This window comes from Eleginops maclovinus, chromosome 17 (assembly GCF_036324505.1).
Source record: "Eleginops maclovinus isolate JMC-PN-2008 ecotype Puerto Natales chromosome 17, JC_Emac_rtc_rv5, whole genome shotgun sequence".
In the NCBI taxonomy this organism is placed as follows: domain Eukaryota; kingdom Metazoa; phylum Chordata; class Actinopteri; order Perciformes; family Eleginopidae; genus Eleginops; species Eleginops maclovinus.
Window position 1 is genome coordinate 16,833,128 of NC_086365.1, and position 14,356 is coordinate 16,847,483.

General features: G+C 43.6%; 1 protein-coding gene across 1 annotated transcript in view; it reads right to left on the bottom strand.

Annotated features, from left to right (window-relative positions):
• Nucleotides 1-14,001, bottom strand: part of LOC134879138 (potassium voltage-gated channel subfamily A member 1) — a 37,755-nt gene extending 23,754 nt beyond the window's left edge. Inside the window, 2 exon segments of the mRNA XM_063905477.1 lie at nt 11,316-12,451; nt 12,453-14,001. Coding sequence (XP_063761547.1) covers nt 12,038-12,451; nt 12,453-13,757 — 1,719 coding nt within the window. The 5' untranslated portion in view covers nt 13,758-14,001 and the 3' untranslated portion in view covers nt 11,316-12,037.
• Nucleotides 14,002-14,356: the final 355 nt, after the last annotated feature.

The following is a 14,356-nucleotide window of genomic DNA, read 5'->3' on the forward strand; positions in this document are numbered from 1 at the left end:
TCGATCAACCTGACAGCCGTGACGGGATATTTCTATCAGCATGCAAAGTTTTTTAATCTCTCCCAGAAGTTTTTGAGGACACGGCTCAAAGTTCAGGCTCAAATCCATCCTCCACATCAGGACGGACAACAAATGATGGGAAAATGTATATTTGGAAAGTAAAGCCATCATCTCAAAGGCAGCTTCGCAGCCGGTCTTTGACGTGGGATGACCGGTTGGTAAACTAGAAGGGCACTGTGGGGTGGGTGATTTGGATTTGCTTGAAAATGAAACGCATTTTACCTGGACCTTTGATACACACATTCTCTAAACGGCATTAAAATCAGACGAGTCTTCCTGATCGTAATCCTTCATGACAACACAAACACATAACCTCCTCTGTGGAGCTTATAGCAAACCAATCAAAGCTTTGTACATGACGAGTTCCAGGTATCGTCTTCACGTGAAAGAGGCGACAAACTTTCCTGAAGTAGATGTAAAGGTCAATTCCCTCTTAAACAGTGTTGGTAGAAGTACTCAGATCCTTTACAAATACTCTGGTCATAAAATACTCTACGAACAACAACATCAACACCAAAGACTTAAAGACCGGATTCTGCAGAAAGGCCCATTTCAGAATAATTCAAAGTACAGACGTAATGACAGGTCAATGTACTTCAAGCATCAACAGTGAAAGTGCTCGTCATGCAGGATGGATCTTCTCACAGTCATATGGTTATTATACTATCCTTTTTATGGACTAAAACTCAGATACTTGAAATACTGTGTAGATGAGTAGCTACAACAGTAATGCAGTACACCATATCAGCCTTTCATGTGTTTGTATGCACTAACTGCGGATATCTGTGTTAAAGTACTCAAGTAAAGTACAAATGTGTCCAAAAAGGACTTTAGTACAAGACTCCTACATTTCTGAACATGAACACACCGTTAGCTCACTGAAAAGAGAAGCAATCAAAGCACATCTGAAGTAATGGCCTCAGGTCTTCCCAGTATCTCTTTGAGGTGCAAAACCCTCCTTTCCAAAAAAGTAGAAAGGTAGTCTTAAAGGTAACACACACACACACACACACACACACACACACACACACACACACACACACACACACACACACACACACACCTTGGAAGGATCTTAAAAAACAATGACTCTGATTTGATGCAGAGTTTCACATTGATAATGCTGTGAAAACTAGCCTCGGTGATGCTAACAGGAGCTAACATTTTAAAGATGGCCGACCAGAGTAAAACTAACTCCAACGGTTAGGAGAAATGTGCTGCCGAGACAAAAGCACCAACAAATCAATCCAAAACAAATACAGCAACAGCAAACGCTGAGCAACGACAAACAGCAAGATGGCTGCCGGGACCCTCGGCGTCTCTTCCTCCTGCAGGTAAACACACAGCCTCCATTGTTTGCAGGTCGTGGTGGATTATTGCTGTCCACCAGCGACCTGATGTGTAAAAGCTGGTCTCTCTTCGTAATTATATTAGTATACATTCTTACAAGAGAGGCCCAGAGAAAGATGGCGACACGCAGCCGAGCAGGTGCTGCTGCCGCACACTCCAACACTTTTTCAATTCTTGTCATCTCAAAAACCGGCTCACGCCGCCTGATACCACCAAGGGCTCAGATCACTCAAAGCCTGTTTGTAGTAGGTTTTGTCTTTGGACTACTCTTACTCTCTGTGCGTTGTTACAAATTCAACTGAGCATGGAGAGCCTCTGCACGGCATCAGACCAAACATATCGAGCCAACATATTATCTACGCAGTTCTGCTAAACAATGGCCAAGCTACCCTGCCAAAACATACAGATACCAGAGGGAAAGAACAATCGGCCCTACCAGGAGATCTTTTTCTGATGGCAATCCTCCTCTTGGCTGGAGACATCCAGCCTAACCCTGGGCCGCATACCTCCGGTGCTGGTGATGCGTGCCTCTCCATGGATGCGCATGGTTGTCGCTTGGCACCGGCCCCGGACTGCCGCCCGGATAACAACGGAGGTCGGGTTCTAAGGGTGGAAGGAGGCCGAGGATCAGGTGGGTGTTCATGGATGGCATCGATGGACGTCACGCCTCAGTCCTCCCTGAATACGCTAAATCCATGTGTAGCCTCCGGTGCGGATACAACCGTACACGGAGCAGCAGGCTACGGACACTCCGGGACTTTGACGCAGGCCAGCGGTGAGTTCCCAACACTCATGCCACCTTTTCTTGGGAGCTCTGAACCGGTAATGCGGCCTGCTAAACAGACACTGCACAGACGAAAACGCATTGGTCTCAATCCAGCTATCAAGAAATACCGCAAGTTTAATTTGTTCCAAACTCTCCACCATGCAAAAATCCTGTGGGACCCACTTTCTAAACCAAGGGGATTACAGGCGGACACATAAACATCCGCAGCACTATCTCAAAGAGCGATCAAATGGGACATCTGCTAAATAACTCCAACCTGGATTTTCTCGGTGTCTCAGAAACGTGGTTAAATAAACCTTCCCCAGAAGCAGCTGTCAGTGTCCCTGGATATACTGTTTTCAGAGAGACAGAGTCAAAGGGGGAGGGGGAGGGGTGTTAATCTATGTGAAAGAGACAATCAAGTGTAATCTGATCGACTGGTCACCTGCATTAGAGATGGAATGCATTGGACTGAAAGTTTGGCTATCCCCTGAAATGTCATTTATCTTAATGTGCCTGTATCGTCCCCCTTCATCAAGCAGTGCTTTTTATGATCAACTACACAAAATGTTGAAACAATGTGAAGACAGAGAAGAACTCATTTTAATGGGTGATTTTAATATAAACTGGGACAACAACCCAGACCGGAAAACACTTAAAGACATGACAGAAAAATGTAATCTCACCCAGTTGGTTCTTGGACCCACCCGCATCACTCACTCCACTCAAACACAAATTGACTTAACGTTCACAGACAGACCCGAAAGGATAACACAATCATATAATCTATTAACAGGTTTATCCGACCATAATATTACACTACTGGGAAGGAAACTCACCAGAAAACGTTCTGAAAATACAATCACTGTGAAGCAGGATCACCTGAGAATTCCAAAACAGGATATGGACATGTTTAAATCTGCTCTACAAGATATCAACTGGACTGCTCTTTTGTCCACTGAGGACATGGAACATAGCTCCAACCTTTTCTTAACACTGTTAATAATGTAATATCCTCCTATAGTAGAAGAATGCCACACAGACCAAGACAAAACAATACTCTACCTCGGCTAAATGAGGTTCTCTGGAAACAAATGGAAGACCGAGGTTCCTCACTAAAGACTGCTCGTAAATCGGGTCTTAGAAGTGACTGGTATAGATACACATCTTTCCGAAATAGAGCAGTAAGAAACATAAGGAAAGCCGAAGCTGATTTCTATATAAAAGTAATTGACGATGCAAAGGGAAATTAATCTGGAAAAATCTCAATAAATGAATTGGAAAAGACTCTCAACGTTGCGTAAAGGCACTTGAACTCAAATTGAATGGAATCATAACCACAGAAGATGACAGTATAGGTAGCACTTTTAATAATGTTGTTATCAATCAGTTGAGGAATTGGCACAGAATCTTACCATCAGTAATATAGTGAGCATTCCTATTGATAATGATAACCCAATGTTCTGAATTGTGGAAATCAGTGCACTAGAGGTGGAGAACACCATACACTCCTGAAGAAATTCAGAAGCTAAAGATGCCTGTGGCTTTGATTCAACATTTTTTTAAACTCATATTCAGCCGTTAATTCAGCACCCACTTAATGAACTCATCAATAAAACAAGGCATTTTCCCAGTTCCTGTGGTAACCCCCATCTTCAAGGCTGGAGATGGGAATGGTCTGCCTAATGAATTAAGGGAGTGTAACAGCCTTACAGCCTTCAAAAGCAAACTCAAATGTTGGATTTGGGAACATCATATCTGTAACCACATACCAAATGCTTAAAGCCATGTGATGTTGTTCCTCTGTAACCTACTGTATGCTGTAACCTTTATGTGGAGGGCTAGTGAGAGGCGTGCATTGCCTGTGTCTGTTTGAGGGCGTGCTTATGTCTTTTTAATTATGGTTTTATTTGGTATCAGTTTATGTATTTTGATATCTTAGGCTGCCCTTTAAGATCTGGCTAGGGACACCAGATGGAAATTAGCATAGCAGCTAACTCTGGCTTATTTACAGCAATTTGTCTGTTAATCAATGAGCACTGTCCCAACCAACTACGAGCTGCGTAAAGACAGAAATACGACCTCACACCAGTTAGCAAACTAACTCTTTGTATGGCTGGTAATGTGCATTGGAATCTGTACTTGATAAACTGCAGATATTGGTTGATTTGCACTGGAGTCAGATCATAGAAACAGCTCGAGATGTACCACAGGTTACTCGAGGTCGTAAGGTTATGAGTCTCATGCAAACAGGGCTTCAGATGCGCTGCTAACACGAGACTGCTGAGGTTCTGATGGTACAGATGTTCCCACTGCCAAGAAAGCAAAGTCAGTGGAAGCTGTTTAACAACGGCGTTGGCTGTAATCCGCGCTCTCCGTTTGAAGATGAAACTGATAATCTGACTTTGAGAAATAACAGCCTCTCAACGAGTGAGAGCATCTGAGCTACATCCCATTTTAGTTGTTTTCTGGATGACACTGAGCTTTGGCCGTGTTGCAGCATACGGATTCCCCTAATCAGGGTCTGCAGAGCGGACGCCAGATCTGCAGATTACTCGGCGCTGACAGAATTTATCTATCAGCGTTGGACCGCGTCCCAGAGAGCGTGGAGAGTCCTGGTATATCCGGCTAATTGATGCGTCCAACAGATAACCGGCAGTTTAGTGGGCTGATTACAAACAGCAGGGCAAAGGTGGTGGTGGGGGGGGGGGGGGGGGGGTTATATCATTATAGGTGTTTTCAGAGTAAGGATCTCGCTTCACTGAATTCAAAGGCAGAAACCAGGAATAAACACAAGATGTATAATGAGAAAAAACAAGTGAGGAACAAAAGGAGGTTAAAATCCAGGCAAACACAAAAAATCTGAATTAAAAACAACTGTAAAAATCAGGTTGAAATTAAACGATAAACACATGTGGATACATTTGTTAAAAAAGGTCAAAAGAAGACACATTTCTACTATAAGTACTTGCATGCTAGCCTGTTTGTGCAGTTGTATTAAAGAAGTCACACATTTGGATGTTTTAATAAAGTGTGGCTGTCAAAGCAGCCAGCATTACGTCACTGAATCAGGAGGTTTTCCTGTGGAGGAACGCTAGAAAAGGCGACACCAGGTGATCTTTTGGGGGTGAATTGTTCCTTCAAAGGCCCGAGTCTTTATAACCCTCCTGTATGAATAAGTCTGTAGCACTATCACAAAGTGAAGTTACTCATGTCCCGAGCCTTCCTCCGCTCTCCACTATCTGTGGGTTGTAATTATGAACAGCTTTGTTGACTCTTATTTCGCCTTCAGCCACTATTAACACTTTCACATCTGCCATCTATTTATACACGCCCTCCTGAGGAAACACAAAGTAAATCATTGGGATGAGAAACTAAATAATGACTTTTAGGTATTTTCGAGAGATATTTCGATGTCATTTCAAGAACGTTTTTAACTAAAATGATTTTATTTAGCTTTTTTTTATTTAGTGCCTTTATATGTTCTTCCATACCTTTAAGATGTTGTACAGGTATGAAAATTAGCTTAAGTACAGTAAAATTAAGTATGAATTAGATCATATTTTACTGATGTTTGCAGATAAAACTTCCTTTGAGATGATTTTTGGATACTAAGTCATTTTTCGGAGATACAGCTCTCCCTGATTATTTTTCAGACCACATAAACCCGACTCCGGCCTCGTGGAGCGACCAGAAGCGTGCTTGCGGTCTCTGCAGAGGACATGGCGATGCAGGCTGTAATTACCGAGTGAAATCAGATGAGAGTAATAAAAGATGCAGGCTAACATGTACATAGACTTCTGGTCGGCTGCGTCCAGATGCTGCTCTGCTGTCAGCGGAGGTGAGGATCCTGCAGGACAGATCTGCTCCTGCAGCGCTCCGCTCACTGACGCCGATAAATGGATGTTTATTTCATGCAAAAGAGAAGCTATTGTCATCCCTACAAAGTGCACATGCTGCAGAGAGTGGAAGTGAATGTGTACACAAAGAAAAGGGTTATGTAATCTAACCGGATTCAGGCAGCGAGGAGACCTGGAATGATTAGAGGCCGGAGAGCTGCAGATGATGAGGTCGGCAGAAGTCGGGTAAACATGATTTGGCAGAAAATGCAATTTGTCATTTTTAGCTGCTTCATATTTGGTATTTGGATCAGTGTCCTCTAAGCACAAAACATCGCCTGATTTCATCCTTTTATTGATCTTGTTTATTGCTTTTTGTTCTGCCCTTCACAAATGGTATTATTAATATTGTTTGACATATTTTGGATTATTTTTAACCAAATGATTTACATTAAATTACCGTTTATTTTTCTTCATATTTTACTTGTATATGTTTGACACACTTCCACATATTTGAATAATAATTCCCAGGTTTTTTTCAGATATTCTCCTCATACTTAATTAGTCATTAGTTTTATTTTATTTTATTTAAACCTTGTTTTATATTATGTTTGAAATATTTAACAAATATTTTCATGACATTTAAAATGAATTGTAAAACTTTCCTTTATTCAAGCAAAAAGAATGACTACTAATTTGAGTTTGTATTTTATTTACATTTTTTATAATTAGTTAAGATTCATTTTGCAAATGATTTCACAACCCGTTATTTAAAACATCACATATTTTACTCATCATTTTCCAGTTATTTTATTAGTAATTTGTTTATATTTTTCATATTTTCTGGGCATTTTTGACATCAATTTAACTTGTAGTTTTCACTCAGCAGCCTCCTCACTTTGGCACATGTGTAATTGTGATTAGACGTAGTAAAGGCACGCTGCAGTGGAACGTACCGAGTGTGTTGGAGGATCATTTGGACCTCAGGACGGTCTGACAGCGGCTGCTGGAGATGTGCCGCTCTCTCAAATGAATTAATTTGAATGCAGAGAGAGCCGTCTGAACTTAACGTCCAAAGCTCTGGTGTCTGAACGGAGAAAATCCCTGCAGCTGGTCCAACATCTGGAGCAGTGACGAGCAGAAGGCTGCAGATCCACACGCTAATGAACACGGAGTCACATCACATGTTCTAACTAACACGGACTGTACTGCATACTGTACGCACATCTGCATGGAGCTTTGGTCTGCGGTGCATGTTCCCCAGCAGGGGGACTCAGAATAACGACTTAGAGACTAAAAATAATGATTAAATATCTCAAACTTAAATCATTTAAGATCAAAATTATGACAGAGTCTCAAACTAATAAATACGTATGTCGAAAAAGAGATTTATAGAGCAAAATAATAACTAAATATCTGTGAATAATCACTTTTGAGCTCAAAACAATGACGTGGTTTCATATATTCAAAATGTTTTTGGACAGCAAACAGGTTTATTCCTTTAAGACCCCGTCGTGCACCTGTGTGGTGTGTTCAGGGTCTCTCAGGACATTAGAGCTTCAGAGGAAACACGCCTGCAGACTCCATCTGTCCAATGCAGTTTATAACAAAACTAAAAATAAATATAACCTCACATCTTGTCCACAGAGCGAGGTGTTGGAGTCCTCCTGAACCTCAGAGGCGCCGGAAGAACTCCATCATACATCATAAACTACAATGTGTCAGAATATAGCGTTTCTGCACCAACGTGTGGATAGATGAATGATGAATTAACTCAAACACAACACGCTACAACTCTTTTGCTGCTTGATTCAAATCAAAACGTGTTGCACAACTCCTCTGCAGGAGGAGTGTGTCTGTTTTAGGGCTTCTTGGAAGCACAAAGCCTCCTGTTACATGCAAAACCATCATTAGATGCCATGAAGCTAATTTCTGCAAGGACAAGCCACAGATTATATCTCCACCACAGAGCACGGAGCAGGAGCCAAAGTCTCTATTTGCAATGCTAAGAAACAATGTGTTTGGCCTCCTGTATTCAGAGCTGCCAGCTTTCTCTTGGCAAACTTCCTTCAAATTGGATGAAAATGTGACCATTATTTGTTCCCTAATCCTGCTAACAAACAAGCTAATAATGCTAGCTCATATGCCTTGTGATTTTGGGCAAATCGAGCCAAAAACACAAACGTATGGAATCAAAACAACAGGACCTCCCCTCAATGGTCCCACACAGGGGACATTTACATGTTTCCACCACCGCCCCACAGTAGCCAATCAGCTTTGGAGATGGTATGGTTAGTTTTTAGCTTTGGATGCCACAGGTTTGTTGACGATCTGTCTCCTTGTTTGTTCTCATAAATACCACCGAGGACTTATCGAATCCAGTGAGGACTGCTTCTTACTTCTGTTTCAGTAGAAAAGCCAAATATTGGGTATTATACCAAACAACAAAACACCTGTTGAAGTTTCCATCTTTTTACTTGATGACTTTCTTTTTTATTCTTAGCTAATTTGACTTTCTTGCATGTGTTTACTTTTCTGTTTATTTCCTCATTTTTGGGGTGAAAATGAGAAACATGAGCTGCTGACATCTCTACCTTTGTATAGCTGTGACTTCAGTTTGACAAACCAAGTTGTAATTTTTACTTTGTATCTCATAATCTCCACTAACTATGCAAACGTTTGTTTTTATTAAAGCTATTTATTGTGTTTTTGTATTTCCTGTAGAAAATGGCATAATGCAAGATGCATATACAGCGTTGATATGGTTGTGCTGCTTTTGCATCGAAGAAAAGGTTTATAATTCAATTTATCTGCACACACACACACACACACACACACACACACACACACACACACACACACACACACACACACACACACCGCTCTGTGATGGCACGCAGGAGAGCCCATAATAATCTGCTTTGAATTATTTCCAACTTGTCAATCCAGTCTACAACAAGCTGTGATTGTCATCCTCAGACACACGAATGCCTCTGAGGTCAAAAGGACAATTTACTATAGATACAAAATAAACCAAACGCACCATATGGAGGATTACTGTTTACCGTGAGGACCCGGACTAATCCGTAAGGTCCTTTATGACCGAAATGAATCAGAGATCTTCTCAAAAGGATGAAATCTGTTGGAAAAGTGTTTGTAGGAAGTGTGTATTTTTGTGATGATGTTCAAGGTTGCTCTGACCTTCAAAAATATAGATGTTTAACCTTTAGATGCAGAAGTGGGTCAAAATGACCCGGTGAAGTGGTGTTCTCGAAGTATCTTCGTAATTAAGATGTTTCATCGTTTTATATTCCAGCTATTCCTCAAAAAACATGTTTATGAGATCACGCCATTCACAATTTTAAGATACATTTTAAGAAATTTAAGTTTTTGAATTACTACCCTAAACTTCTATAAGTGGGTCAAAAATGACCCACAAACATTTTGTGAGGAGTCGGATGGGAACCTTTGATCCTAACTGTGTCTGTCAGGAATACATTCAGTGTAGACCACAGCCTACATCAGAAGTCACTTTTAAAAATGTCCCAATATTTTCTTATCATTCTAACTCGTTCTTCATGTGGCCCTGATCATCTCATTTTAAAAAATCACACTTGTTGTCTCCCAATCTTTTGTCCTTTCTATTTTCATTTCAAATTGCAAATTCTTTTCTCCAAATTTCGACTTTTGGGAATTTCCGACAATTTCTTCAAAATGATAAATTTTTTCCCACAAAATCAGACTTTTTTCATATTCATATGGGGCAGGGCTTTAGGTGAGGGTTATTTGATGCAGTGGAAGCCAGAGAAGTTCTTTGAGGACTGCGGGGAGGTGGTGCCTTGATTTGGTCTGAGTCGGCGGCTGCATGTTGCACCAGTTGGAGTCTCTTGAGGGAGGCTGAGTATAAGAAGGGCCAGAGCCGACTCTACTTCCTGCGGAGGCTCCGGTCCTTCAACGTCTGTAAAACCATGCTGAAGATGTTCTACCAGTCGGTGGTAGCCAGTGCCATCTTCTTTGGTGTTGCGTGCTGGGGAAGCAGGTTGAGGTCAGCAGACGCCAACAAGATCAGCAGGATCGTCAGGAGGGCTGGCTCCGTCCTGGGGGTCCAGCTGGACTCTTTGCTGGTGGTGTCTGAGAGGGGGATGCTGCGCAAAGCTGCGTAGTATCATGGACAACAACGCTCACCCTCTCCACCAGGTGCTGACCTCATACAGAAGCACCTTCAGCAATAGCCTCATTCCACCCCGGTGTACCATCAGACTCTTTAACTCACCCACCTCAGGTCGTTAGAGGAACATTGGAGACTCAGTGACACTTTATTTCATCGCAATGCTGTCATTTCACTTTACTTTCACTTCACTTTCACATGTCACTTTATTCACATGTCACTTTATTTAGTATTCAGCTTAGTTTCATTAGTTCTCTTATTACTGTGCTGCCATTTGCACTATACGTTTTGTTGTATATTGTATATACCTACGTAGTTACTGTAACTACTTCACTATTTCATATTTGCAAAGCTGCTCTTATTGTTGATACATTTAGTTTATATTTAGTAATATTTGATGTATATTTAGTGTATGTTTAGTAGTTTAGTTATATTGAGTGTATATTTCTCCTTCCTTCTTTGTATTGAACTGTTGTACCTCAATTTCCCTCAGGATAAATAAAGCTTCTTGAATCTGATGCTGTAGTACGCAGGCAACAGAAGCACGTTGGTTGAGGTCAAAGACATAGACTTTTGTTCCAGAATGTTCTTCAATATTCACACAAAGCCACTTAAAGCTACAGGGAGTTATCTAAATGTAAAACTGAAGCCTCTGGATGATCGACACAAGCACACAAGACCCTCAGCGAGAAGATCAGATATAAATGCCAACGCAAGAAAAGGTTGACAAAGACGGTGACGGCCCGGAGCTGAGGAGACCTGGCCAGAGCCCCAGGACCTACTTTAGTCCCAGTCTCTCGCTGACCCTCATCTAACAAGACCACGACCCAAAATATGTTCTGCTCTTTAGTATAGAAAAACTGTCCTAGTATATGTTTGACATTTTCGCGTACTTGTACTTATACTCCAGTACTTCTACTTTTACTAGGAGACCTGAGTACTTGTACTTTTACAATTTGTTTTTAACATCAGTATTAATATTGAAGGTGATGAGATGAAAGATGATGTTTTGTCCCGATTGTTCCTCCGTACAGAAGTAGTTGTTGCAGTAAACATTCCCAGCAGATATAACAGATAGTAGACAGGTAGACAGGTAGACAGGTAGACAGGTAGACAGGTAAACTGGACTCACCTGGTGTCTGTGTGGCTCGGTCTCTCCAGACAGTCTCTGCTCTGTCCTCGTCTCTGGTCTTTCGCTCAGCAGTGTACTTCCACTCGATGTCCTTTGTGTTTGTTTTCTAAATGTTCTTCAGTTTAAAAATCATAAACAAGGCTAAAAAGCTTCTGTTTCCGGTCCTCTGAGAGCCTCGTTATTAAAAACTAAAGAGATATTCTGTCCCAGAACCTGAGTGGAGGAAAAACAGGTCTCAAAAATAGACTTCTCTACGATAACACCATAATCCAATTCATAAATGCGAGGCTTTTTGGGACGATATGTACATCTGCTGCTCCCAGCGTAAACATCATGACTAAGTGAAGGGTACGAAAAATAACATTTGGCTTTTTAATTCTTTTAGTTGCTCTGCTGAACTTTATGTACAGGAGTGTGTGTTAATCCTCTCGATTATCTGCAGCTGAACCCTCCTCAGAGTGAGGTGTGTTTTTTAAAGGGACCCGTTGCATCACATGCTCTGACAGCAGTTCCTTCCTCAGTTTTTTCTCCTCCACTCTGCGGATGATGGGGATTAAAATGTGCTTTTTATAAATCAACCCCATCGCTCTTAAAACTTTTCAGGATTGCAAATGTGTTGATCCTCCATGTGCAAAGACTTAAGAGCCCATTAATGGGTGGGGGGGTGGGGGGGGGGTTATTACTCTAAACAACTATTGATATATTATTTCTTTAAAGTGAGTCTACAGGTCCGTCTCCCGCGTGTCCAGGCAGAACGCGTACAGTGATCTCTTGAAGTCCATGCTGCTGTTCGCTTTGATGTTCGCCTTCTCCCCAGGGGAAGTCCCCGCGTCGTTCTCCGCGTCCTGCTGCGACTTCGTGGAGGATTTACTCCCCTTGCGCTTAAGTTCTGGACTCGCCCTGCCGCTGTTGGGTTCGTCCTTCAGCGAGGACTGGTCCTGGTCCGTCTCCCGGTGGTAGAAGTAGTTGAAGTTGGACACGATGACGGGCACCGGAAGCGCGATGGTGAGGACACCGGCGATGGCACACAGCGAACCCACGATCTTTCCCCCTACTGTCACCGGCCGCATGTCTCCGTAACCCACCGTAGTCATGGTAACAACGGCCCACCAGAACGCATCTGGGATACTGGAGAAAGTGCGACTCCGGTTCATCCGCCTCGGCGAAGAACACAGCGCTGGAGAAGAGGATGACTCCGATGAAGAGGAAGAAGATGAGCAAGCCCAGCTCCCGCATGCTGGCTTTGAGAGTTTGCCCCAAAATCTGCAAACCCTTGGAGTGTCTGGAAAGCTTGAAGATGCGGAAGACGCGCACCAGGCGGATTACGCGCAGGATGGCCAGGGACATGGCCTGCTGCCCGTTCTGGTGCTCCTGACCCTGCTGCTCCGCCAGCTCCGTGCACACCGTGATGAAGTACGGCATGATGGACATGATGTCGATGATGTTCATCACCGTCTTGGAGAACTCGGACTTGCTGGGGCAGGCGAAGAAGCGCACAAACAGCTCAAAGGTGAACCAGATTACGCACGTGGTCTCTATGATGAAGAAGGGGTCCGTGAAGGTGAGAGAGGGCCGGGGAGCGGTGCTGTTGTCCGGCCGGCTGGTGACCGGAAGCTCCCTCTCGTCCCGGAACTCTGGAAGGGTCTCCAGGCAGAAAGTGATGATGGAAATGGTGATGACAATAACGGAGACGATGGCAATGCCCCGCGCGGGCATGGAGCTCTCCGGGTACTCGAATATGAGCCAGACCTGCTTCTGGAACTCGTTCTGAGGCAGCGGCTTCTCCTCCTCCTTGATAAACCCCTCATCCTCTCTGAACCTCTCCATGGCCTCCTCCCCGAGCTGATAAAACCGGATCTCATCCGCAAACACATCGATGGACACGTTCACGGGTCTCCGGATCTTCCCCCCGGACTGATAGAAATATAAAATCCCGTCAAAGCTCGGTCTGTTCCGGTCGAAAAAGTACTCGTTCCGCAGTGGGTCAAAGTACTTAATCCTCTTGGTGGGGTCTCCAAGCAAGGTGTCCGGGAACTGGTTCAGGGTGCCCAGCTGGGTCTCGTACCTGAGCCCCGCAATGTTGATGAGCACCCTCTCGTTGCTCTCCGTGTCCATGTCCAGGTCCAGCAGGTCCTCATCGAACAGATGGGGACTGTGGTCCGCGCGTAAAAGCGCATCCATGGCGTTCTCGCTGCAGCCGAAGGTGTTGTTCATGTCGTTGATCTTCCAGGAGCTGTGCTGCTGATGGAGGAGCTGAGGAGGAAGAGGAGGGTGGTTCTGCTGCTTAGTGTTCAGCTCCTTTCCGTAGTCCTCTCCGAGTCCAGTCTGCACGAACTGAGGGACATCCAGCGCGTTCCGGCAGCTCTCCTCGGCATTGTGTCCGCCGCCTCCACCGCTCCCTTTCGCGCCGCCGTTCTCAAAGCTCACCAAAGCGATCTCCATTCCGCAGCCATCCACCGTTAACGCGCGTAAAACCACGGAGACTTGTTGAGCCGCGGCGGCGCGGACATCATCGAGGCAGCGAAGTTAAAGATCGACAGGGAAAGGAGGAAAGTAAAAAAAAACCCGGACGGATGGAGCTCCTGTTTACATGTATGATCTGCTGGACGGAGTGAATACTAAAGAGCGGAGCAGAAGGACCCGGATGAGAGGCTGGAATGATTACTCCTGACGTCAAAAGTGCTGTTCAGACCGTTTAGCTGCCTCTGAAAATGTCTGTGGATGTGAGACAAGCTGTCATCCTAGCTCCCCCCCTCACCATCTCTCTCTCTCTCTCTCTCTCTCTCTCTCTCTCTCTCTCTCTCTCTCTCTCTCTCTCTCTCTCTCTCTGGGGGCGGGGACGCGCATGTTCATTCCCCTTGTTTTTTATAGCAACAAAGTGCGCGCACTGGCTGCACTTAACTCTGATTTTGGGTCATTTTATGCAAACAAATGACCCAAAAGTGACAAATGTAACACTAAGACATTCAGATTCACAATTTGCTTTTCTTTTTGACTTATTTTGAGTCCCAGATAATGTAATTAATGTATGTTATTTGTCC